This window comes from Lygodium microphyllum, chromosome 14 (genome assembly GCF_053477565.2).
Source record: "Lygodium microphyllum isolate KBCC chromosome 14, Lygodium_microphyllum_v1.1.10, whole genome shotgun sequence".
NCBI classification, from domain to species: Eukaryota; Viridiplantae; Streptophyta; class Polypodiopsida; order Schizaeales; family Lygodiaceae; genus Lygodium; species Lygodium microphyllum.
In genome coordinates this window covers 147746411-147774237 of record NC_141148.1, presented here as the reverse complement: position 1 = coordinate 147774237, position 27827 = coordinate 147746411, and the positions used below count along the sequence as shown (strand labels likewise).

The following is a 27827-nucleotide window of genomic DNA, read 5'->3' as shown; positions in this document are numbered from 1 at the left end:
GATTGGTCTCCTTTTGACTTTGTGAGAACCAGCTTCGGCTTGACAACCAGGGAGTCGCTCTGGTTACAAAGTGTTCTTGCGCAGCTCAGAAATGATTGGCCCACTTCATCGGTGTCCAAGAACTCACCGCCCCTTCTTGCACTAACTAGCCAAGTGGGCAAACAACTTATCAAATGTAAGTCTTTGAAGGACTTTAGCCCTCCCTCTATGGCCATCCCTCTCACATTGAAGGATAAATGGAAGAAATGCAGCCCTTTGGCCACTCTTGCCACCTGGCAACGACGGGCTAAGCGAGTGTGGAAGAACACACCATTACATAGGCTCAATCGCTTCAAATGGAGACTTCTTATCAAGAAGCTTCCCCTAAGGGCAAGGCTGGCTTGAAAGATCCCCATCTCTCCAGTTTGCCCGTTGTGCAAGAGACATGAAGAGGACGAAAAACACTTACTATGGGATTGCCCGGTAATCAAACCCCTTTGGCATAGAGTGAGAAAGTGACTAAAGGGTGCGAATCTCAAAGACGAGTTTGTCTTTGCCACTTTTTTCTTTGGCGACAAGGCCAACTTGGATGAAGCCACGTGGAGATTGATACTGCTTATTTCAACAATAGTCATGAAGCATATTTGGAGCAGAAGAAACAGTATACTTTTCAGAAGTGCCCAAGTTAACGACCCAGCCAATTGGTCTAAGTCCCTTCATGCTGAACTGGTTATGATACTTAGAACTGTAGAATCATAGTATTGGATCTTCAAGCGTTTTAGCAAAAAGCTAGGCTCAATGCCCTGATTTTGTATGTCGGTTCAATGGCTTGAAAAACCTAAAAGGGCGATGTAAACATTTCTTTACTTATCTGAATGGAAAAGCGCATTTAAAAAAAAAGGGTATGGTGAACATGGTTAGTAGGAGGAAGAGCTAAGAAACATCGTCTCTCAAAGTTATCACTATGGGCATAGGGAAGTTCCAACCAATATCAATCACTATGGGCATAGGGCCTGCCCAACCAAAATCACATCTCACCGTTTGGAGTTTGCTACGGCGATGGGCGGAACGGTGGACGAGATGCAGAGATGCATGAATTTGATGGAGGCTCTCGAAGACGTTTCCCGTGACGTCAAGAACTATCGCACTCACTGCGCCGACATCTGCTCCGTCATACGATCCCTCTCGCCGCTCGTCCTCTCCACCCAGCAGACACTCCCCAACCTTCTCCTCGAACACCAAGAAGCCAGGTACAACTTCTTCTCTTTCTGTGTGTTACGGCTTTGAAATCGTAGGTTTCTTGTAGCCCGATTTGGGTTTCCTGTTTTGTATTAGTGTGTAAGAGTTAAGCCAACAAGAAGCCAGTTTTCTCGTTTTGTTTAAGTGCTCTGAAACAGTAGGCGAGGGAATCCGATATCCATTTTCTGGTTTCCGAACCTTAGGAGTCAGTGTTAAGTTGTGTTAGTGCACTGTAAACCGTAGGCTAGTGAAGGAGGTACATTTCTTGGTTTGCATTAGTGCAATGAAACCCTAGGAGTTTGTGTTAAGCCAAGAAGAAGCCTAGGTATATTTCCTCATTTTGTGTTAGTGCTCCGAAACCCTAGGTCTGTGAAGACAATATATTAAGTCACAAGACGACTGCTGTCGAGTTAAGATGAAGGCATGGCCAATCAAGACTTTGAAAACTTGGATCTAGGACATGGATATGACATAAGCTCTGGAGGTTAAAATAGGAAGAATGAACTCATGAAGATATTGACACTGACAACTCAAATTGTTACACAAGTGAATTAGGTCCTAAGATTGAGACTCGGACTCATAAACACAATCTTGTGGAGAGCGTGTCAAAAACACTTTATTGGAAAGAAAAGAGTACTTTCAATTACATTGAAAAAGAGTGCAAGTATAATGCTTTATAGGAAATTGAATGGTAGCACTTCTCCTACTATGCATATGGGATTCTAGTCCTGAGTCCATACACAGCTCCTTACAAAGAGACTGAAGTAGGTGTGATTGCAAATATCTCAACACCTCTCCTTAATCACAACCAGAAGTACAAGGTGTGTAGAGGCTTTAGTGAGAGCAACTCCTGCAAAGTATAGGCACATCATAAACATGGTAAAACTCCAGAGGCTGTTGCAGAAAAGCTAAATGTGGGTACCACAAACATCATGGACATCCAGAGGTTGTAGTAGGGGTCTCACAAAGTGTACAAAGGCTGTAGTATAAGGCTACATGAGGAGTTTACAAGTTTATGTCCAAAGCATTAGGGCTAGGAAATACAAGGCTAAAAAAGTCTATCCAAATAGAAAGACTGATGAGGTTTGTCATTCTTCTGGTGGTCTTCTTCTTCGTCTTATTCTTTTGCTCCATTTTTTTCTTCTTCTTTAATTGCAACTATATAGGTCTTTTGGGACCTTTTTCTGGCGTGGCAGAACTTCTCGGTGCTCGGATATCAACAAGCCCAGGGTTTGACATATTGATTAGAGTTGTTGATACATTATTATATTTAGAAGGTAAACTTTTAAGTAGAACACCAATGTAAACATCTTCTTCCATTTTAATGTTGATTCCTGCAAGTTGGGTTAGAAGCCCTTCCATGTAATTTAGATGTGTGGCAAGTGATGTGCTAGACTTCATTTCAAGCCTGAAAAATTCAATCAAGAGACCATACTTTGATGACTTAAACTATGCACCAAACAAGATGCCAAGTCTCTTGCATGTATCCTGTGAAGTATTGCAATTATCTACATGGTGGATATAGCTGTTGTTTAGCTCCAATTTGATAATGACCTTGGTCTTATCATCATTCTTTTGCCAAGTGATTGTAAGATCCGCATCATGAGGCTTCTTTTCTTTTCCAGTTGTAATGGCCCAGGGGTCCTTCTTCATCAGGATGAGTTTGATGTGGGTTTGCCAGGTGTGAAACCCGACTCCTTTAAAGCGAGCAGTTGGAGAGTCTTTTCTCTTATTAGATGGTTGGAGCAACAGCAAATTGGCACTAAAATTCTCAGATTTTAGCAGTAGAAGAGTTGAGCACAAGTGACAAGAAGCACTAGGTGAGTGTCAATGGACACTATGCCTATAGCTTCTTCCTTGAATCTTCAAACCTTCAAAATCCTTCAAGATCTTTCAAACCTAAGTCTTCATAATTCTGAAACTTTTCAGCAATAGAGTTGAAATTTAATGTGTCAAAAGACATAAACAATGATAGTGTGAAAACACACTATGTAGGTACTATGCTTGAAGTTGATGTTGAGCTTAAATGTCTTGTTGCTTGCTCCAAATCTTTCAAGTTTGCAAGATCTCCCCTCCTTATTGATTTGGTGTGTTGTTTAGGTAGTAGACTTGAGTGGTAGGAGCTCTAGTGAGCTTGAGAAAGTGTAAAGGATGAAATTTGGAGCTTTGGCTATGGAGTCTAGTTTAGGGTTTCTGACCCAGACGTGGTTTTCTCTTCTGTGTGTAGTGTAGATTGAATTATTTCAAGAGTTTTTTATATGGCAAGGAAACTTAGGTGATAGGCTACCAAAGCTCTATCATGGCAGCTAGCATTGCGTCGTGTGAAGAGAGCAGGAAGTGTATAATCGGTCTGTGCTGTTTTTCTGACAGCAATCTCGTTTTTGTGCAATGCCAAGCTGAAGCGGCACCAATGTTGGGACATGATGTGCCAAGAAGATGCGCCTGAAGTCAAAGAGGATTCCCCTAGAAGAAATTGTGATGAATAAAGGCTTGTAGTGTGAGATTCAGGGCCTTCAAGGTGACTAGGTACTACTTGGCTATGGAGGCCACACAGGACAGAGCTTGAAAAAGTGACAATGCTGAGTAGTAGATAGGGCAATGTCAAGTTCTGAGGTGATACAGAGAAGTGCCTTCAGCAGATGAATAAACTCCTAGAAGAGAGCTCCTAATGATACGGCTTATAAAGAGAGAGGTGGAAGCTCCAAGGAGGCAAGGTCCTGCAGACAATGGCTGCCATGAAGGTCAAAGTGAGATGGAAGTGGAATTGGAGCTGGAGATGAGGTCATGAACTCAAGTTGAGCTGGGAAAAGATAAAGAGAAGCTGGAAGAGTAGAGAGGAAACTAGGCCATGCCAGATTGAGCTCTGATACCGTGTGAAAACTTGGATCTAGGATATGGCTATGACAGAAGCTATGGAGGTTGAAATAGGAATAATAAACTCATGAAGACATTGACATTGACAAGTCAAATTGTTGGACAAGTGAATTAGGTTTCAAGATTGAGACTTGGACTCATAAACACAATCTTGTGTGTGGATAGTGATAAGGACAATTTACTGGAAAGGAAAGAGTACTTTCATTACATGGAAAAAGAGTGCAAGTACAATGCTTTATAGGAAATTGAATGGTAGCACTTCTCCTACTATGCATATGGGATTCTAGCCCTGAGCCCAGACAGCTCCTTACAAAGAGACTGAAGTAGGTGTGATTGCAAATATCTCAACAAAGACGAAGGCATGGTTGGTTAAAAAAAGATGTTACAGCAACATGAGAGAACAACAATGTTGGGGCTAGTAAATGGAGCCCTTAACGGATGAAACACAACAGGAACAATAGAAACTGGCGCAAATGAGAATGAGGTATCAAAGTGGAAGCAATAGAAACAATGGCTGAACACTGAAAGAGGTGAACAAGAAAGCAAGAATGAAGAAATAGGCCATAGAATCCATTTATCAAAGCATGACAAGATGTGTACAAACCACACGGGCTATGGTGGCCACTATAGTGCCTCTAGTCTCCCTCTCTCCATCGGGTGTAGATGTACAATGAATGATCGAGAGTGGAGAGAAGGCACCTATAAATAGACCAAGGTTTGGGGCCCGACATTGTGAGAGGGGGTAGTGGAAAAGAACAAGAATCGAGAAGATGGAGACAAGGGATATGTAGTGGAATTGAACTAACCAAATTGACTAGACACAAAGGTACAAGGTTGCAAGCTATCAACTCTACATGTAGTATGGAGCAATAGTGAGGGCTCTAGATACAAGGTAGGAAACAATGACAAAAGATGAGGAGGGTTGGATTGAGTGGTGGTTGATACAATGGAGTTGTGAGAGTGATGAATATGGAGAGAGAAAAGTGAAAGATTGACATGAACATAGAGAATAGAAGGAAAAGACTACACTGATCTGAAAATAGAATGTTGAAGGTACAATCTGCTGATCAATCCTTGCACAAAGCCCAAGGCATCAATGAGGGCACAAGATTAGGCTGATGACGGTGGAATGATGTAGCTTGGATGGAGAGAGTGCTTTAATAAGCAAAACATAGTACGAGGGAGTTTTGAAAATAGGGAGGACAAAAAAGGTGTTTCGGAGTTTTGGCCATTTTTGGAAATGGGCGTAGGAGATTTGGATTTTAGCATTAAATCCACACGTAGATACTTTAATATATCAATCCACATAACACCACTTGTTAGAGATTGTCATTTCTTGGACAGTCAGGAGTGTTATAGTGTGTAGAGCAAGTCAGAGCAGCAAACACGCAGGTGCCACGTCATTGCTGCCAGGCAGATGCCACGTGGCAGTCTGCAGTCTGCAGTTGGACAGGTGCAGTCAGCCAGTTCAGTCGGACAATTTTGCACCAGTCGGCTGCATTTAATTCAGCGGACCTGGTCATTATTTGGCATTTCTTTTCTGTTATATATAGCAGCTCTCCAGTACATTGTTTATCACTTGTATTTGATACATTTCAGCCTGCTGGTGACGAAGACTGCACTCGGGATTGACGGAGATCAAGGTCCTCAAGGTGGAGACATACACAGATATTTTCTCTGCACCCGTGTATAATTCTGCATCCTTATACAGCATTCTTCACTGCAGATTTTCTGCGTTTCATTCTCTTTCTCTCTCTCTCTCTTCTCTCTCTATTCATTCTTTGTCACAGTCATTCGCTTCCGTATTGCTTCACTCTGACATGGTATCAGAGCATTGAAGGACTAACATAGGGTGGACCTAATTGAAGAGGAGTTTTCAGCGCGACACAAGGCTGCATTTTCAACGCTCAAGTGCAAGCAGGTGAGCTACGCATCAGAACAAGACTGAGGCGAGCGTGGGTGCATGAGAAAAGAGAAGATTTGCTGAAGCTGTTGTTGTTTTTTTGCTGTTAGAGAAGGAAGAAGGCCGTGTTTTTGGCCTTCAAGTGCAGATTTTACATTTTCATCGCCTTTGGCGGCGGCTGAAGAAGGTTTGGGACGCGCGATAAGAGCCCTAGTAGGTTGCATTTTCACAGCTAGAGGGGGTTTCTTTTGCGTTTGTGCAGGCATTGCAGGTCAAGAAGTCTACAGAGACTGACGTGGAGTTCCAGGCAATCATGGACCAGAAGTTGCCTGTCTTACCGGCTCTTCCATCAGATCAAAAGCTCGATGATGACAATTACTGCATATGGCGTGTGATGATGTTGGCTATCTTGGAGTCTTATGATTTGGTAGAGCTTGTGATGGAGGAGATCAACCGGCCCTCAGTGAGAGATGAGTCCAAACTCTCATCCAGCACTCATGCGGAGTTGACCAAAGCCCGATCTCATTGGGACAAACTGAATGCGAGAATTCGTTCTTTTCTTTTTCTGTCTTGTACAACAACCGTGATAGCCTATATAGAGCACTTGATGGTGGCTCGGGAGATATGGCTGGAACTTGATCAGATGTACAACTGGATGACCCTTATCAAGAGGGTTTCTTTAGAAGTGCAAATGTGGACCCTGTCTGTAAATAAGTCTTCTTCGCTTTGGGAACACATCAGTAAGCTTCGGCAGCTTCAGATGCAGGTTCAGAATGCGGGGAAGCCCATTTCCTTTGAAGACATGGCGATCACTTTATTGTCCCAATTGCCGCCACGATTCGGTACTTTTTATTATGCTCTTATTGCTTTAGGGCGGGAGTCGACTCTTCGATGGGAAGAGTTGGTTCCTATGGTCTTGGACCAAGAGGAACAATTGAAGGGACAGAATGCTTCCAAATCGGAGGCATTGATTGGTCAAGCCTCTCAGAAGAAGGGGAAGCACCAAAAGAAGGGGACAACAAATCTAAGAAGGATAAAGAGAAAGAATCGATATGCCATATTTGTGGTAAGACCGGCCATTGGAAGAAGGATTGCCCCGACAAGGATAAGAAGGACACCAAAAAGTACACGAAGGATTCTGGAGCGGTGGTTGAACCCTCATCAACTGCTTTTCTACACTTAGCGGTCATTGAGGACACTACACTGAAGACTTTTGATGCTACAATGACAGCTCCCCAAGCTCGAGAGTGGATCGTGGATAGTGGTGCCTTATGGCACACGACTCCTTCGACAGTTGGTGTAGCCCATTTGCGACCCTCGCGTGGGCAAATTCTCATAGGAGACAACTCTTTTGTGTCTATTGCTGCATGGGGTGAGATATAGTTGATTCTAGATGGACATGGTGGTACCCACACTTCCGAGGTGTTGCATGTGCGTGGTGTAGGATATCATTTTCTTTTAGTCCATAAGATTTGTTCTCTTGGTCTCTTGGTGGAGTTTGATAGTGACGCTGTTCGAGTTCTTGATCGTGGATTGAGGAATGTTCTCTCTTCAGGGTATGAGGAGAATGGCATCTACAAATTAAAGTCTTTTTCTGCTCTTACCTCTCAGACACAGTCCGAGCTATGACATGCTCGATTTAGCCACCTGAACTATGAGTATCTTCAGAAGGCGTCGCAAGGATCGCTTGTTCGAGGTTTGTCCGGATATAGTGGTGAGCCAGCAGCTATGTGTCTCTTGCATTTGTGGGAAGCAGCATAGGGATGCGATTCCCAACAAAGGTGGTCTACTTCACCTCTGGAGCTTGTATCTACGGATCTTTGTGGCTTGATGAGGAATAAGTCCTTGAAGGGAAGCTTATATATCATGTTGATCGTAGATGACTACAACAGGATGACATGGGTCTACTTCTTGACACTGAAGTCGGAGGCTTTGTCCCACTTCAAGGATTGGCTTCTCTTCGAGGAGAACTAATTGCGCCGGCGCTTGAAGACCTTGCGATGAGACAAGGGTGGTGAATTTGTTTCTAATGAGTTTACTTGTTTTTTTGTAGATAAAAGGCATTCACCAGGTGTTTGCTAATACAAACACTCCTCAAGAGAATGGCATTTTGGAGTGAAAGAACCGAAGTGTGATCGAGTTGGCACGTACCATGATGAAGCATCGACAGACACCTCAGTTTCTGTGGGCAAAGGCGGTGGCTATCAGTCCACATCCTAAATCGATCTCCCACTTTGGCCGTTGACAGGATGACACCTTTTGAGGCTTACTTTGGGACTAAGCCTGATGTCTCTTATTTCAAGATCTTTGGGTGTGACGCCTATGTGCACATGTTGAAGATGCATCATGACAAGTTTGAGGCGGCTTCTCGATGATATGTCTCTGTTGGCTACAGCTCCCAATCCCAAGGTTACCACTTGTATAATCCCGTAAAACGGGATGTCTATACGAGCCAAGATGTGCGGTTCTTCGTGGAAGTTCCGGCCGCAAAGGGGGGTGAGGAGCATCTCGTACTTGGAGATCCACGGGAGAGTTGGGCTCTCTAGACAGTTTCTTTGGAGCAAGACCCTCCGCTACCCCAATGGAGATCTCGCCGGTGGATGTATCTGAGTCTTCAGTAGATGGGGAGTGCCAAGGAGAGGTCTAGCTTGTTGGGCCTGTGATACACTTAGTGATTCAGGGATCGAGGGGGCCCCTAAGGAGTGGGAACCGTAGGATGGACCGCGGAGGTCATAGAGGCACTAGGCACATTCTACGGAGCATTTTTTCTCTAACTACTGTTTGATGTCCTGTGTTATGCAGGATAGAGAGGCTACATCAGTGAAGGAGGCTTTACAGTTTGATCATTCAGAAGGCGATGGAAGTCGAGTTGGAGGCTATTGAGCGAAATGACAGTTGGTTCCTTGTGCCTCATCCCTCTCATAAGAAGGTGATTGGTGTTAAATGGGTCTTCAAGACCAAGGACCATAGTGATGGCTCGTTGGACAAGCACAAGTCTTGCCTTCTTACTAAAGGATTTGCACAGTGCCAAGTGTTGACTTCCATGATACTTTTGCCCCTATAGCTCGCATGGCGACTATTTGTGCTATTCTTGCCTTGGCTGGTCATAGAAGATGGCCTATTTTTTAGTTGGATGTGAAGTTGGCCTTCTTGAATGGTGGTTTGAAGGAGGAGATCTATGTAGAGCAGTCTCCTGGCTTTGGTTCCTCAGATGGGGAGGTTTAAAGGTTAAAGAAGTCCTTGTATGGCCTGAAGCAAGCCGTGCGTGCTTGGAACGAGAAGATTGATTCGTTTCTCCAAGCCAAGTTGGGATATTGGCACTCTAGGGCCAATCCACAGCTTTATGTGCATACTTCCAGGGGAGGTCGTGTATTGTTTGTTTTGTATGTTGATGGCTTGATTATTGCAGGTGATCATACCCAGAAGGTTGAAGAAACGAAGGCAGCCCTACACCAGAAGTTTGAGATGATGGATTTAGGACTTCTCCATTTCTTTTTGGGCCATGAGATTTATCAGTCTCAGAGGGGGATTTTCATCTCTTAGCAGAGATATGTACAGGAGCTCTTGGTGACTTTTGAGATGGAGGATTATCGGTCCATTTCTACTCCTATGGATCCGAACTGGAAGGCCACTTTACACGCAGACTCTCCTTTGGCGAATGCTACTCGCTACATCAGCTGATTGACTCATTGATTTGGCTCCTCAACACACGGGTTGATCTATGTTTTGATGTAGGTCTTTTGGCTGGGTTCATGAGTGCACCTCAGCAGGTGTATTGGCAGGCTGCTCAGAGGATACTACGGTATTTGAGGGGACCTTTGACTTAGGGATTCATTATTCAGCAGGTACAGGTGCTTCTGATCTTGTTCTGGCAGGTTGGAGTGATTTAGATTGGGCTGGTGGTGTGGATCTAAAGCGGTCTACTACAGGTTATTGTTTTACCTTGGGTGCTAGTGCTCTCTCTTGGAGTAGCAAGAAGCAGCCCACGGTAGCCCTATCTTCGACTGAGGCAGAGTATCGGGCTGTGTCTTGTGCCTCATGTGAGACTGTGTGCTTTGGCGGTTGTTGGAGGAGCTTGGCTGCCCCCAGACTCGTTCTACTATCTTGCGGTGCAACAATGAGAGTTGCATTGCTTTGGCACGGAATCCCGTATTCCATGCCCACACAAAGCACATAGAGATCTAGTACCACTTCATCAGGGAGAAGCTTCTGAATGCAACTATAGATGTGGAGTACTGCAAGACAGAGGACAATCTTGCAGATTGTAGTGACGGAGAGTGCGAAGATTGAGACACGTAGGGATTGTTAGCAGCAGAGAGAGACAGAGAGTGAGAGTGTGCATGATTTGTTTGGGTACAATGACGAGTGTATCACTTTAGGTTTTTTAGATAAATATATATATGTAAGTACAAAAGGGTGTGTTCACGCTCGAGCACATGAAAAGGCACGAGGGCCTCGCATGCCAAGAATGTGATTCGCATCATCAAGATCCTTCATGTCAAAGCTGCGAAGAAGCTCAAGAAGAGCTTGATAAGTACAACGCAGCTAGATGATGAAGGCTATCATACCACCTTTGGGGATAGCAAATGGAAAATTTGTAAGGGCTTTAACATTGTTGCCAAGGGCTCGAAAAGTGATACTTTGTATCCTTTGTATGTATCTAGCGTGCGTGACCATGTACAATCATCCCTCATAACTCTTCGATGCCAAATAGAGAGTGTGAGAGGGTGGTGAGATGGGGCAGCCGAGTCTCATCTATAACGGTATACAGGTGCATAGGTTCTAGAGAGGGAGGTTCTTGACTCGAAGTCTGGCAGATTCAAATCTTGGAGCTGGGATTGACATCTAGGTTCATGATGAGTTGTTTTCTTTGATAGAGAGTGAGCTTGGCTCCTAGTCTTGAGCTCACATGCGGGAACACTCTGACAGTCTTGGCCAAAGGTGGAGAATCCATGGTCACATATGTTCAAAGGTATTCTTGACAGGATAGTCTTGTATGCTACTGCGAGACATTGTTGACAGACATTGAGATCTGTTATGACTCTTCTCTATTTTTAGAAGCTGGTATGATTGACATTGACCTCAGGTTCTCTTGGAGGCACCTTGGTGGTGGCTTGATTACTCACTTCTTGGGTATTCATGGTTCTACTCTATTGGTTCTTTGTTGTATATGATTATCATTGTATCCTTATATTGTATTAGATCACCCATGATCTAAGAGAGGGTGTTAGCAATCTAGTCAACTTGTGTGAGTTTAGGCTATGCTTGATATTACTAGGTAATTTAGGCATTTTATAGTAGTTATTTTAGTAATTATTTAAGCATTTATTGTTGGTCAACTAGCATTAAATGTTAGCTGACCAACTGTCATATTTGGCATATTTTGGGCCTATTTATTCAGTGGCTCCTCCTCTCATTCAGTCATCATCATTCTTCAGGTGGTCTTCTTGTTGGAGAGAGGAGCTAGTGCCGGTGCCCATGCTGCCAGTGACTCACTGTTGTATGCGACTGACTCGTGTTGGATATATGGATTCCATTTTCCGAGCATACATCCGAGTTTTCATTTGTATTGTGTTCTTCAGTGTTCTTTCTTTCCCTTTCTCTTTTGCCTTGTGTTTCAACATTTCATTACAACATATATTTATGCTTCCATTGCTGCTTCATTTCTGATAAGAAGCAGGAATATGGAATTGATTTTGATGAATTTTTTTCTTTTGTAATCAAAATGACTACTTTGCGAACCACGTTGGGCTTGGTTGCATCTGAAGATATGGAACTCATATAGATGGATGTAAAAACAACATTCTTACATGGTGATCTGCATGAGGAGATCTATATGCAATAGCCTAAGGCTTTTGTTGCAAAGGGGAAAGAGCACATGGTATGTAAACTCAAGAAGAGTTTGTACGGGCTGAAACTGGCACCACGAGAATGGTATCATACATTTGATACATTTATGCAATCTCAGGGATTCCATAGATCTCAAGTTGATCACTACTTATACACCAAGAAGGCAGCATATGGTAGCCTTATTCTCTTGGTTTTGTATGTGGATGACATGCTGATTGCTGGTAGGGATGTCCATGCTTTGGACTCCTTCAAACAAAGCCTACACAGTAACTTTAATATGATGGATCTTGGTGAGGCCAATCATATTCTTGACATGTGTATATCAGGGATAGATCGCAGGGTCTTCTCTATCTATCACAACATGAGTATGTTACTAAGGTTTTGTAGCGTGTCAAGGTTTTGCAGCGTTTCAATATGGAGGGGGGGAAGCTATTGGTGTACCGTTGCCTTCGTATGTGAAACTTAGTGTAGATGACAACCCTACATTTGATGATGGAAAGGCTGAGATGGGCGAGATTCCTTATGCTTCAACTATTGGTAGCTTAATGTGTGCTATGGTTGCTATATGTCTTGGCATTGTATTTGCGGTGGGAGTGGTTAGCAGGTACATGGCATATCCTAGCAAAAAGCATTTGGGAAGCAGTGAAGGGTATCATGAGATACCTTAAGGGCACAAAGGACTTGTGTATCTGCTTTGGAAAGTAGAAGTCATCTGTTGTTAGCTTCACGGATGCAGACTATGCTGGTCATCTTGATTGCAGGAAGTCTACTTCAGGATATGTGTTCATGTTCATAGGGGGAGCAGTCTCTTGGATATGCAGGCTGCAGAAGTGTGTTGCATTGTCTACTACAGAGGCAGAGTATGTGGTTGCCACTGAGGCATGCAAGGAGGCTTTATGGCTTTCACGTTTGGTGAGAGAGCTTGGTATTACAGAGGTTCCTATCTTCCACTGTGATAGTCAGAGTGCTATCATGGTAGCACGGAATCTTGTCTTTCATGCAAAGACAAAGCACATACAAGTGAAGTATCATTTTATCAGGGATGTACTTGAAAGCAAGAGCATTGAGCTTGTCAAGGTACATACTAATGATAACCTTGTAGACCTTCTCACGGAGGGTCTTCTAGTAGAGCGGTTTGCTCATTGTCACTAGATGATGGGGGTTTGGATAGTATATGTGTATTTCAGCTCTATACATATATAGACTTAGCTTATTCTTTTCTCTACCTTCAGGCACGTTGCCTTTAGGTGGGAGGTTGTTGGAAATAAAGGGTCATTGTGCCTTTTATGGCGTTCGGGTGTGCACGCACCCTTACACATGTACTATACATATATTATCAAAACCTAAAGTGGTACACTTTGAGATTGAATCCACATTGAGGCTCTCTCCCTCTCACTCTACTTTGCACTCACTGTGCAAACCATAGCATAGCTTGTTTCGGTCCTTGTGCACTCTCGTTAACAGAAGGAACTCGAACACAGAGGAAGAGAGAGACAATTTGCAAGAGAAGAAGAAAAGAAACCTGCACTGAACAAGGAACAAATGCTGAATACAGGAGGACTAATCAATCTCTGCATGCAGCCCATAGCATTAGTGAGGGCATTAGATCAGGCTGATGATGACAGCAGCACTGGAGATGGAGGAAGATGATGGAGTCAAAGTGTGCACTTGCCAAGGAAGGAAGGAAGATGATGATCTGTAGGACTGCCAAGCGGGGAATGGCTATAAATAGCCACAAAACCCCTAAACATGCCAACTGAAATCTGGAAATGCCATAAATGCTGGCCGACCAGCATTTAATACTGGTCATGGCATAATAGATGGCCACCAAAAAATCTGACTGGCAAGGGCAATGTTCGGCGGGTGTGGACAGCTTGGGAAATGCAGAAATTGCTCATGGAAAACACATTGGAACTTGACAGACAAAATAAAATTTTCTTCCAAATTGGATCTAAACAGCAATTGAATGCTGTTGCTGCAACTATTTGCTGCCTTGGGGATGCATGCCAAGAAACATGCCCAAATTTTCTTGACAAAATTTCAAGAAATAGAACAGAATTTATACTTACAACCTTAGAATTCGGTATAATGTCGCCCTAGGATGTGTGTAGACAGTAACCGACAACTGGACTTCACCTTAGAATGCGCATTAGACCAAAAAATTAGAAAAGCCCCAAATTTCTCGCATCAATGTTGAAGAAACTATGCAAAGGTAGCACTTTTGGTAAAGATTCACATATTGGAGCTCGAATTGGGCAAAAGCCCCAAATTTTCTCAAAGAAATTTCAAGAAATCTTAGAAATTGTAAAATCGATCGAAAATTCCTAAATTTCTTAGTATGGAGTGTGAGAAATTGAAAATTTCTTTGAAATTGGAGATGAGATGAGTAAGACGGATGAGGAATTGCACAAAGTTTCAAAAACCCCCAAATTTAAAAATTTAGGGTTTTTAGATTTGCCAAAAATGGCGGGCAAGGCTGAGAAAATGGCGAGCAAGGCTAAGAGAGGTTTGTCTATGCAAGGGTGTGTACAGGATTGCATGCAGGTTGAAAACGATAGTAGCTCTTCTCTTTCAAAACATCGGCTCCTCCCTCCCTAATATTAGCTTCTTTTTCCTTTGTCAGTTGAGTGGATGCCACATGGGTGGCATCGCTTGAGCAATGGAGAGACGAAACCCATGTGTCTAGCTCTAATACCAAGTATTGGAGAGAGAGAGAGAGAGAGAGAGAGAGAGAGAGAGAGAGAGAGTGTGTGTGTGTGTGTATGAGAGTGAATACAAGACGACAAGTAAGAATGAGCAATAGTTTCATACTCAAAAGACGCAAGTGCTACAATGATAGATGAAAGTACAGTAGGTCTTAAGTAAGTAAGATTTATCCCTAACTCAATTGGGGTTAATTTAACTCTAGAGTCTAGTGTTACTACCTTTAAATTTCTAGACACTATACTTTGACACTACAATAAGTGTCAGCACCATACAAACTTTATTGGGTAGTGCCCATAATTGACCAAACCTAACATTGAATAGTAGTAGACATGTAGGCCGTTGGAGCGAAAGTCTCTAAATTGTTCAACCTCGCATTTTGTGCAAAACCCTTGCAAGAAGTCTACAAGGTGCCATCAACCGTGGATTTGGTCTTATAGACCCACTTCATTATTGTTGGGAATAAAGGGCCATCGTGCCTTTTATATGTGTACAGGTGTGAACACACCCTTAGCATATTGTACTTTCATACATATATCTATCTAAAACCTAAAGTGGTACTCTGGTCATTGTACCGAAAAACGTGTTCACTCTCTACTTTGCTCACTCGCACTCTCTGTGTCTCTCTCACTGTGCATAAGGTCTGTCTACCTCGATCTCCGTGCCTAACCTTTCCCTACAAACTGGTATCAGAGTCAATGGCTCACTCAAGCTGTTGAGAGGTGCAGTACGAGCAAGAATCGCTGGCGGGTTGCTGGTGGGCAACAATCGTGAGTGCCAGAGTTGCTGTTGGAGAATATGCAACTTTCTCGACGGGTCAGGCAGTTGACGTACTGCCAGGCCGGTAGTGACAGGTGACGTGTTGCAGTTGGTCGGGGTCCAGCGTGGACCACGGCGACAGGCGATAGTTGTTGACGACGACTGGGGAGCGGCGAGCCCATGATGACGACTGCAGCGGACGGACCAGAGGGGAGCAGTGACGAGTGTTGATGAGCTGCGACCAGCTCGTGACGAACAGGCGACGCGCTTCATACGGCAGCCGGCGGGGTTCCAGGCACACGGGCCACGGCGACGCCTGGCGGATCAATGGACTCGTCAAAACTTAAAAAGAAACTTGCTTATACCCACTGACGGGGTTTCGCGTGCGTAAGCACAAGATCTCAGAAATGTGCAAAATTGGCTCAGAAATTTTGGGCTTTTCTCGAATCTGGGGATCTCAACACAGAATTGGACAATTTGACTCAAAAGTTGCAAAGTTGGTGCACATTTGCCCGGGAATTTTGAGGCTTTTCACATTTTAGCGAAATTCTTTCAATTTCACTGAAATTAGTACACACAGGACTTGGAAAATTTGTGATTTGTCCAGATTTGGTGCGAGCAAGATGCAATAGTAATATTTGTCTTAGAAATTGCAGGAATTTGTGACATTTTGTCCCCGACATTTGGGGCTTTTCATGTACATGCACAAATTGGGCTGAAATTGACCCAATTTCTCGACATTGAGGCACATTGGACCAGTGCAATTTGGGGCTTTTGCGATTTGAGCAAAATTTGTGCAGCATTTGATCATTTTATGTACATGCAGGTTGAATTCCGCACAATTTGGACATCAACCCTTGGTAAAATTTGGTGGTTTTGCTGAAATTGCTTTATTCTGGCAAAACTGGACAGTCCTATGTATGACAAAGGAAATGCAGATGTGTGTTTGACGCTTTGAGCACAAAATTTTGGGGCTTTTGACCGTTCGTGTCGAATTTTATGCCCGTGGGTACATGTAGAACAGAAATTGCAGCTGAAATTTTGGGATTTCTCATGTAATGTGATGCACATGCCCTTTGGAACAGCTGTAATCAGTTGGATAATGCTGTAGCACTTGGTTTGGTGCTTCTGAAAACTTAATTACAGATCTGAAATCTGTACTTCTGCGTGGTCATTTATTGCTGATTGGTACTTGTTTGTACCTTGGTCACTTGGGTGACAGTTTGGGCCTGCATTTACTGGTTTTTTGGTCACATTTGGGCTGAAAACCATGGCTGGCAGCAATGACAGCAATAATTTGATGCATATAAAGAAGCTTGAAGGCGCACATAATTTTGCAATGTGGCAAAAACAGTGCTACAATATCCTGTTACAAAAGAAGCAGGCAAAGCCAATCAAAACTAAAGGGGCAAAGCCTGTGGACATGGATCAGGACGATTGGGATGAGTTGAATGAGCTTGCACGCTCAACCATAGAGCTATCGATTTCTGATGCCTTACTCTTCAACATTGAAGGCTTGGATTCTGCATATGCTATATGGACGAGACTAGAAGAATTGTATGCACAGAAGAGTGCTGCAAGTAAAGTGTATTGGTTGAAAAAGCTTATGGATTTGCGTATGAAAGAAGGTATAGCAATGTCTACTCACTTGAGTGAGTTTAACTCCATTTTTAGCCAGCTGGTTGCCTTGAAGTTCATGATTGATGAGGAATTTAAGGCTACTTTCTTGCTTTGCACTCTACCAGAGAGTTGGGATACATTCAGGACTGCTATGAGCAATTCTAATGTGATCCTTTTGTATGTTGATGTAGAGAGTGCTCTACTTATGGAAGAGATGAATTGGCAGAACAATGCATCGAGTAAGTCTTCCAGTGCTTTGCATACTAGGGGCATATCACAACAAAAGGGCAAATATGATGGCAAGGGACGCAGTAAATCACGTGGCAAAGATGTTGAATGCCATCATTGTGGCAAGAAGGGTCACTTTAAACGTGACTGCTACAAATAGAAGAAAGAGAAAGGAAAATGCAAGAAGACAGATGATTGCAAGGAAGAGAAAAAGGACAGTCAGCCTAAGAAGAGCAGTGTAAAAATTGAAGAGGTGAATGTAGTCATTCATGACAGTGACAGTGGGAGTGATGTACTCTTTGTTTCTTCACATTTTGGTGCACATGCTCTACTTACAGATACAGATGATGACATGCATACCTAGATTATTGATTCAGGTGCTTTCTTTCATGTCACCCCTCATCGTGAGTGGTTTTCCGCCTATACAAGGGGTCGACATGGTATTGTCCATCTTGGGGACAACTATGCATGTGAGATTGCAGGTATTGGCAGTGTGCAGTTACAGTTTCAGCATGGCTCTGTCTTTACACTTCAGCATGTACGGCATGTACCTCAGCTCAAGAAGAGCTTGATTAGCACAGGGTAGCTAGATGATGATGGTTTTCATACCACCTTTGGAAAATGGAAGATCTGTAAGGGATCTAGGGTTATTGCCAGAGGTTGCAAGAGTGATACGTTGTATCCACTTCATGTATCTAGTGTGTGTGACCTTGTTGTTGCCATGACCGAGCAACCAAGTGTTTCTTTGTGGCATGGCCGGTTGGGACACGAGTCAAACAAGAATGAAAGTGCTTTCTCGTTTGGGTTACTTGCCTTGGCTTCGTTATGCCGATTTTGAGCACTGTGATCATTGTATTTATGGCAAACATGCAGAGACTTATCACTTTCTTTGAAATCTTCTCCTCTAGAGTTAGTATATTCGGATGTATGTCAAATGCCAGGATTATCTTTAGGGGGAAAGAAATATTTTGTCACCTTTGTCGATGATGCTACACGGAAAGTATGGGTTTATCCTATTCGTAGCAAGGATGAAGTGCTTGACAAGTTTAAAAAAATCTTTGCATTGGCTGAAAATCAGACAGATAAGACACTTAAGTGTCTTCACTCTGACAATGGTGGGGAATATGTGTCCAAAGCCTTTCAGGCATTTTGTGACAGCAAAGGGATAAAGAGGGAGCTCACTGCCCCTCATAATCCACCCCAAAATGGAGTTGCAGATCGTATGAATCGGACCATACAGGATAAGGTCCGTACGATGCTGTCTCATACTGCATAACCCCATGGTTTTTGGATAGAGGCTGTTATGACAGCCATTCACTTGATTAATTGGTCACCAAACAAGTCTTTGGGGGGGGGGGCGGAGTTCCCTAAGAAGTGTGGTCGGACAAGCCACCTTCATATGCTCATTTGAAAGTTTTTGGCTACGAGGCTTTCGTGCACATTCGTAAAGAAAAACGCAGCAAACTTGAGCCAAAGTCCTGTAAATGCATTTTCCTAGGATATGGTGACGAGGGTGAAATGGGGTATAAATTGTGGGATCGCGAGAAAAGGAAAATAGTACGCAGCAAAGACATTATCTTCCAGGAAGATCGCATGCACAAACAGCCCAAAAAGACTGAGGAGGTCCGTAGGGTTGTATTCCGGAAAGAAATACCTTTTGGACAGCAAAATGTGCCCTCTGTATAGCAGCAAATACCTGCTGTAAATGAACCTGTAAATGCAGGAAATGATGCTGGAAATGATCAGCCAGCTATTGCCCATGAAAATGAGCCATTACATGTGCAGGAATAGCCAGGACAGCAAGCTATTAATGCTGCTGATTTGTAGGCTGAAATGCTAGGACAGCATGCTGAAAATGGAAATCTGCAGGAACAGCCAGCAAACAATGACCATTGGGTTAGGAGATTGTCTAGGGCTACTAGACAACCTGATAGATTTGTTCCTGGTGCAATTAATGTGGCTGAGTATATCATGTTGACAGACTGTGGTGAACTGTCTTGCTTCAAGGAAGTAGCAATAAACAGACAGGACAGCAAGAAATGGTATAAAGCCATGCTGTCAGAGATGGAATCTCTTGAAAAAAATGGTACTTGGGACTTGGTGCAGTTGCCTAAAGGGTAGAAAACCCTTCCATGCAAATGGTTTTACAAAATGAAGGTCACTTCTAGTTCCTCACCCAAGTACAAAGCAAGATTGGTTGCAAAGGGGTACAAGCAGGAGCATGGAATTGACTTTGATGAGATTTTCTCTCCTGTAGTCAAGATGACTACATTGAGAACCATTTTGGGCTTGGTTGCAGTTGAGGATATGGAGTTCATACAGATGGATGTAAAGACTGTGTTTTTACATGGTGATCTGTATGAAGACATCTATATGCAACAGCCTGAAGGGTTTGTTGAACAAGGGAAAGAAAAAATGGTATGTAAACTCAAAAGGAGTTTGTATGGGCTGAAACAAGCACCAAGAGAATGGTATCATAAGTTTGATACATCCATGTAGTCCCAAGGCTTTTATAGAAGTCAAGTGGATCACTGCTTGTACACCAAGAAGACAGTAGATGGCAGCCTGATTATCTTGGTTTTGTATGTAGATGACATGCTGATTGCTAGTAGGGATACTCATGCCTTGGATTCACTGAAGCAAAGTCTTCATGGCAGCTTTGACATGAAGGATCTGGGTGATGCGAATCACATTTAGCATGCGAATACTCAGAGATAGATCTAAAGGCTTACTCTATCTATCTCAGCAGGAGTATATCTCCAAAGTTTTGCAGCGTTTCAATATGGAGGGGGGGAAAACAATTGGGGTTCCACTGCCTCCATATGTGAAACTCATTGCAGGGGACACCCCTACATCTGATGATGAGAAGGCTGAAATGGCCAAGATACCATATGCTTCAGCTGTTGGCAGTTTGATGTATGCTATGGTTGCTACATGTCCTGACATTGCTTTTGCAGTGGGAGTGGTTAGCAGATACATGGCAACCCCTGGAAAGAAGCATTGGGATGCAGTGAAAGGTATTATGAGATACCTCAAATGCACAAAGGAGTTGTGCATCTGCTTTGGAAAGCAGAAGGCATCTGTTGTTGGCTTTATGGATGCAGACTATGCTGGTCATGCGGACTGCAGGAAGTCCACTTTTGGGTATGTGTTTACTTTCACAGGAAGAGCAGTCTCTTGGATCTCCAGGCTACAAAAGTGTATTGCATTGTCTACTACAGAGGCAGAGTATGTAGTTGCCATTGAGGCATGCAAGGCTTTATGGTTTTCACGTCTAGTGGGAGAGCTTGGCATCACAGAGTTACCTGTTCTCCATTGTGATAGTCAGAGTGCTATCATGCTAGCACAGAATCCTGTCTTTTATGCAAAGACAAAGCACATACAGGTGAAGTACCACTTCATTAGAGATGTACTTGATAGCAAGGGCATTGAGCTTGTCAAAGTGCATACAGATGATAATCCTGCAGACCTTCTCACGAAGGGTCTTTCAGCAAAGCGGTTTTCTCATTGCCGACAGATGATGTGAGTTGGATAGATATATTTATTTCAGCTTTGTACATACTTAGACTTAGCTGATTCTTTCTCCTCTTAAGGCACATTTTCTTTAAGTGGGAGGTTGTTGGGAATAAAGGGCCATTATGCCTTTTATATGTGCATGGGTGTGAACACACCCTTAGCACATTGTACTTTCATACATATATCTATCTAAAACCTAAAGTGGTACTTTGGTCATTGTACCGAAAAACGTGTTCACTCTTTACTCTGCTCACTCGCACTCTCTATCTCTCTCATTGCGCGTAAGGTCTGTCTACCTCGATCTTCGTGCCTAACCTTTCCCTACAATTATTAAGAAATGACTGAGCAAACAGAGAGATAATAGGGTTTGCAGGGAGAAACACAGAGTGTGTACGGCAAACAATGAGAAGAGAAACTTAGATAAATGAATGAAATAGTGAAGTGAATTTGATACAAGGGTGCCGTAGCATGAAGGATGCCTTGGAGCAGGGAGATTGCTGAAGAAGCCTCTGGCTCTACAAACACAGGGATGATGAGGTGTTGCCTGGAGTAGGGAGACTTCCCTCGAAGAGGAGCCTTTAAATTGGCAACGTAGGGATGATTGGTGATGCTTGGAGTAGGGAGATTGTTGTCGAAGGGTGAGGAGCCTCTGAGTCTGCAAGTGCAGGCATGCAGACTGACGTCAATTGCTGGGGAGTGACGCTGGAGGTGAAGGAAGATTTAGAGGCTGAAGCACAAATGTAGCAGCCTTTGATGATGGAAAGGCTAGTAGGAAGTGTGACACTTGATGAAGAGGAGGGACTTGAAACCAAAATGCAAGTGTATGATCTGATGCATGGTGGAGGAGGTCACTAGGTATAGTGGAGCTGCCTAGACAGCCAAACACAAGCTGATGAAGCCGTTTGGATGAGAAGAAGCTGATGTCAGTCGTCAGAAGCCAACGCTAGGAGGATTGCTATCACCCACTATGTAGGGAGGTTGCCAATTGAGGAGGAGGCCATTGCTACCATAAACATATATTTGGGAAGGAGATTATTGATACCTGGCAGCAACAGATGGAGATGGTGGAAGGAGAGAGGAGTGTGTCAAAAATTGACAAAGAGACTAGAGAGATAGTAGGGTTTGTGGGGAGAAACATAGAGCGTGTATGGCAAACACTAAGAGAGGAGAAAACTAAAAAACACAAGAAAAACACATTGATGATGCATTGAATCATGATATGAGAAGAAAATGTGATACAGCGGAGCAGAAGCTTAGAAGATAACTGTAGTGTTCTATTTGAATTAGGGGGCAGCAGTTGTGGGATTTGCAGAGTGAAGGGAGCGAAATGCAGTCCTCTGGGTAGTGGGCTATCGAAGTAATCATTGGAAGGTGATGGACAACTGTTGAGGGAGTGCACCACTGCCCTCTGATGCCATCAAGGACGAAGAGAATAATCACCAGCTATCGAGGGAGCGAACTACAGTCCTTAGATGCCAGGGGGAGATGGCCAGATAGCAAAATGCTAGATGGAAGATGACGTTAGAAGCATGGGAACTGCAAATGCAGATGTTTGGGAGTGATGAGCTGCAAACACAAGTGACTAAGCCCTAAAAAACTGATGCCATTGATGTGTAGTGAGTGTGGTGAGTACAAGTGAAGAATGAATGGGTGCTGTACATATAGGCACGAATAGTCTCAAGTTTCGCCTATTGAACTCTCTTGAACAACACTTCGACGCTCTCGAAAGACCCTAGAAAGCCTTTTTGGGGCTGGAAATTGAAACCACAATTGGAAATGAAGAAGGGAAAGTGTACGAAATGATGTGGTTTCTCAATACCCCCTCTTAGGCCCAAAAAGAAGTGCAAAAGAGGAGTGAGGTGAAGAGAAGAAGATCCACCATGGAATCCAAGAATGCCACTTGAAAGGAAACCTGTGAAGATAGTTAGGAGACCGGATGAGGAGTAGAACCTTACACACAACCTCGGGTGAGAAGCCACTAGCTTTCGGACACCATGCCGGAAGGAATACAAAGGCCTAGTCACAAAGTCGCTGCCGAATATCCAAGGGCCTTGATCAAAGATAGAGCCCTTAGAGATTGGGGAGAAGGAGAGGAAAGGATTGCTTGAAAGAGAGCCACTCCTCGAAGGTAAAGGGGGGTAGGTGAAGAACTTCAAGAGTAGTAGGGTCCCCCTCAGAAACTAGAGGAGTAGGAGTCCCCTTTGAAGCTGAAGAAGTAAGAGAAGCCCTCTCTAAAGCCCCCTTTGAGAGAGATAGGAGCTCCAACTTGGGGATCATGGACTCCGAGGTGTCTGATGACAAAGGAAGTACCGTTGATCGGGCTGAAGAAATTATCTGGGGCTCAGAAGGAGCAGAAGCTGGAGAGTGCCCAAAGGTATTTTCTCGAACCTGAGGAGAAGAGGGTGGGGTAGAAGGAGGCTCAGGGTGAGCCAAGGGTAGGAAACAATCGTGAGCTCTTAATGGAGGGGATTGTGGAGGAGATGTGGGCCAGGGTAGCCACTGGACTCGAAAATGGGTGGGAGAAACCTCCACGCTGTGTGGTGGTCTCCAAGAGGACTTATCACCTCGTGAGGTTTTAAAGCCTTCGTCCGCTCATGAGGGCTTAGTTTGCGTCGGATGTAGCTTAATGCCTTGAGCATAGTAAGCTAAGAGCCGAGATAGAACAATCTCTGTGGCCTAGAAAGAATAGGTAGCACAAGGAGTCCTTGGTGGAAATGCATATACTTTGGTAGGGTAAGGAGCAAGGGTCGATGTTGACAATCTTCGGAGATGTGACCGTTCTTGCTGTAGTAGGAGCACCTAGGAGACAAGCAATCTGTTAGTGGAGATGCCATGTTACTGGAGTGGCAACCTGTAAAAAGGGGAGCGTGGGAGGGAGAACAAGGATATCTCCCAGTGATGTAACAGAAGTAGAGTGATAATTAGATGTTGAAGGTGAACTTGCAACTTGTCTTTGCCTTCACTAATGCAGAGGATCCTTGCGGGCCAATGAGCATCTTTGGCTCTAATAACATGTCAAGAAATGACTGAGCAAGCAGAGAGAGAGCGGGGTTTGCATTGAGAAACATAGTGTGCGTATGGCAAACACTGAGAAGAGAGGAGAAGAGAAACTCAGAAGAATGAATGAAATAATGAGGTGAATTTGATACAAGGGTGCCGTAGCATGAAGGATGCCCTGGAGCAAGGAGACTGCTGAAGAAGCCTTTGAATCTACAAACACATGGATGATGAGGTTTCACTTGGAGCAAGGAGACTACTGTTGAAGAGGAGCCTCTGAATCCGCAGCACAGGGATGATGAATGGTGATGCATGGAGCAGGGAGATTGGCGTCAAAGGGTGAGGAGCCTCTCAGTCTGTAAGAGCAGGCCTAAATATTGATGCTAGCTGCTGGGGAGTGATGCCGGAGGTGAAGGAAGAGTCAGAAGCTGAAAACGCAAATGTAGCAGCCTCTGAAGATGGAAGCACCGGCAGGAACTGTGATGCCTAATGAAGAGGAGGGGCTAGGAACCAAAACGCAAGTGTTGAAAAAGCCGACACCTGATGGAGGAGGTGGTCGCTAGGTGTAGTGGAGCTGCCCCAACAGCCAAACACAAGCTGATGAAGGCTCTTGGAGGAGAAGAAGTTGACTCTAGTTGCCAGGGAGCCAATGCCAGGAGGAGTGCTGTCACCCACTGCGTAGGGAGGTCACCAGCTGATGAGGAAGCCACTACTACCATAAACGCAGATCTGGGAAGGAGATTGACGCTTGGCAGCAGTAGATGGAGATGGTGGAAGGAGAGAGGAGAGACAAAAGTCTCATTAGAAGAAGTGAATGTAGGGAGTACAAGTGAAGAATGAATGGGAGGTGTTGCATATATAGGCACGAATAGTCTTGAGTCTCACCCACTGAAGTATCTCGAACGGCGCTGTGACACTCGTGACAAACCCTAGAAAGCCTTTTTGGGGCTGGAAACTGAAACCAAAAATGAGAATGAAGAAGGGACACTGTACGAAATGATGTGGTTTCTCAACATTCACATCAATCAGTTTCCACTTGCTTGGACACGAAACTAACTTGTAAGTCTCATTTCACTCAATGGAATCAAGCTCCTTGTGCATAGAAACATCTTGTGCTAGAGCTTCTTCAATGATAGAGCCTCGTATAAGATTTAAGCCATAAGGGCATGGTTTACACAAAGTGAATGTCCCTGCTGTGCTTGTATTTTGGGTAATTTTCGTGGGCCCTCCTTTGTCAAAATTATGTTAGAGAGAGGCTCTATGCAAGGGAGGTTGACTTGGTTTTTGTCCCTACATAGGACAATTTGGTAGATGTATTTACTAATGCTCTTTTGAGAGAGAACTTTTAGGCCTTCCAGAAGGCTTTAGCCTTACTAATGTTTGGGGATTGATCTGCCATTCTGTGTATATGTTCACATCATTCACTCCAGGAGGGCTTGTTATACTTATTGTGTTCCTTTGTTGTTTGGTGTGAACGCTCCCTTATCCACAAGCACTCTTTACTTAATAGTTGGAGAAGCTTTCTTGTGTGAACACCCGCTTTGCATGTGGTGCTATAGTGCCTTAGGGATTGTACTTTCATTCTATCATTCTCACATTAGTGGATGTGGCCTTCTAGCAACCTCTCTCCTGTCTTGCTGTTCACTGTTAGCAGTGTGTGTGTGTGTGGGCACACATGCACGCAGCTGACATGGTGTGACACCCTCCCAGCCTGTTGGCCTCCTGTTAGTAATCATTTCACAGGTTTGTGTCTAGAGGATAGACTCCATGGGCTATTGTAGAACAAGATAGGAAACTCATTTCAAGATGATGCTCTAGATCGACCAGATCTAAAGGAGAAAACATCAGATGATGCTAGTAATCTATATTTTTGGTATGTGCTCTGAACTCTTGAAGTGAACTCCTCGCCCTCTGCCATGGCATCTAGTGAACAAGCTACTTCCCATGTCCCTTTCTCTTCTTGGTCTTCATCCTCACTGTTGAGGATTTTGAGGGTGACAGGTTGATGCTTTCTACCATTGGCTTAAAAAAAAAAAAGTGGTGCCATTTCTGGCAGTTTATTAGGTACCTTCAGTCTCTACGTCATCTATTTGTTAAACATGTGTTACCAAAATATTTCCAAGTTCCTAATGCAAGCTTCTATGGTGCAACTTTAACTTGAATATTCAGAGTTTTCTTCAAAGTTTTGTATCTTAAATACCATCCACTTAACAATGTAGGGATGCATTTCATAAGTTGAATACATTAATCGAGGAAGCCGTGCTGGCAATGCGGAGCCTCTCTAATCTGACCACTTTAGACAAACTCATGAATCAAGGAGAACCAAAGAAACGCTTGCAAAATATTCTGGAAGGAGTGCAAATGGTCTCAAGAGAGGTTTATATGCGGCTTCATTTTATCAGATGATTACACGCATTTATTTAACTGTGCTGTGGCTTTTGGATGGCTGCAATGATTAATGTTGTGCATCTGCTGTGGACTTCACTGTTTTCTGGTTTTGAAAAACTGAAGTAGAACAGCTAACTTTTTGCAGGTGGAGTGCTATTTGCAACATCACAATAAGAAGCGTCTTGCACAACAGGCATCCCCTCCAACCCCTAACAAACAATCGCTTCAAGAGCCTTGCACTGAAGCTGCACACCCCCTCCCTGCATGTCAGGACGAGCCTCTTCCGGACCTTATCACATTTGAGTCGAGCAATCCCTTTGCCTGACTCGCAGATGCATCGGATCATATCACAGATCTACAGTTGTTCGTTTCCAAAGGTAATAATGCTACAGCAAGAAGGATGCTTTTAGTGTACAGCCTATGCAGAGCCATCTGGCTTTGCAATATAGCAAGTCAGATAAGAAACAAGCACCCATACCCATCTGGCTTCTCTCAGAAAACAACAAATAAAAGCCTATGCAGAGCCATCTGGCTTTGCAATATAGCAAGTCAGATAAGAAACAAGCACCCATACCCATCTGGCTTCTCTCAGAAAACAACAAATAAAACAAAATGGCACACCTTGTGAATTAATGAATGCAGAAGGTGGGATTCTGGAAAATACCATCTCAGTAAATCGATTCTACATCAATTGTGAGTTATAGAAACGTAGAGGCATGTTCTCGCATGGACGGTAACCAGCAGAGTAGTGCGATCAAGTCCTTGCAGTGAAGCCTTAGGGAAGATGATAGAAGTGAAAAAAGGCTTTGCGTTGATAAACCTTAAGTGGACCGTCTACAGTTTTATGTTTTTCCAATGGTGTGCACTCTCTTGCAAATTTCACAATTCTCGTGTATATTAGCACTCTCATGCATCACTTGTCATGCGGTCTACCAGCTCGTTTCCTATGCACAAGCAGGATAGCTTGCAAGCCAGATAGATAGTGGCGCTTGGTTGCACTAGGATCCTCCCCTTTCATGAGAACCAACCCAAGCTTTTGAGTGGGCAAGAGCGTGGACTCACATGAACACACTTTCTGTGTGTAAGTACCCAGCTTAGTGATGGACTTAGTAAGACTTGCACTTACATCCTTATGACAATGAGCCCAAGTGCTTAAGCGTTAAACCGTAATACTTTATTTATAACATTGAAGGTGATACTCTATGCAACAACAAAATTTTCAAGATTCTCTAGTTAGATTGTTTTTTTAAACAAAAAGTAAGCTTGCATTAGGAAGGAATAAAAGTACTTGTATTAGAAAATAGTAAAATGCTTAAAACCCATTAGACTCTAATTGAGCACTTGAGCTTTGGTCATATAAATTTTAGCTTTTGATTATTGGTTAGGGCCTTATATAACCTGGCAACCAGTTCCGCCAATGTCTCAAAATGATCTCTCTGCTTGGCCGTTACAAATGTCATACTTCTTATTCCTAGGATCCTGTATCAGCCTAATAGTAAAAATCTTGATAAAATGGTAGATTTCCAAAAGAAAAAAAAAAGGAGAGTTGAATTGAAGGTTGTTTTGGAAGCTTCGAAGCTTCTAATTGCTCTTATTCTTAAAGTTTGTGGTTCAAAATGTATAGGGAGACTATATTAATTTTTGAATTAGGAACATCAAAGTTACAGCCACAAAAAAGATTCTAATCTCTTAGTGGGTGGCAATGTTTGTGTGCAAACCCTTGTAAACTTTACAAAATGATAATGTATAGCTATGACACTTTTGATTTGTC

General features: G+C 43.5%; 1 protein-coding gene across 2 annotated transcripts; it reads left to right on the top strand.

The window, feature by feature from the left end:
- Positions 1–1018: 1018 nt before the first annotated feature.
- On the top strand, positions 1019–26873 carry LOC148026217 (uncharacterized). 2 transcript variants are annotated; one of them, XM_087692221.1, is made up of 3 exons: positions 1019–1229; positions 25888–26044; positions 26202–26870. In XM_087692221.1, exons 1-3 carry the CDS (start codon positions 1039–1041, stop codon positions 26379–26381), a joined length of 528 nt encoding a protein of 175 aa, XP_087548347.1. In that variant the 5' UTR covers positions 1019–1038; the 3' UTR covers positions 26382–26870. The 2 variants fall into 2 exon arrangements, with proteins under 2 accessions (XP_087548347.1, XP_087548348.1); XM_087692222.1 differs by lacking the exon at positions 25888–26044 and having other exon boundaries at positions 26202–26873.
- Positions 26874–27827: the final 954 nt, after the last annotated feature.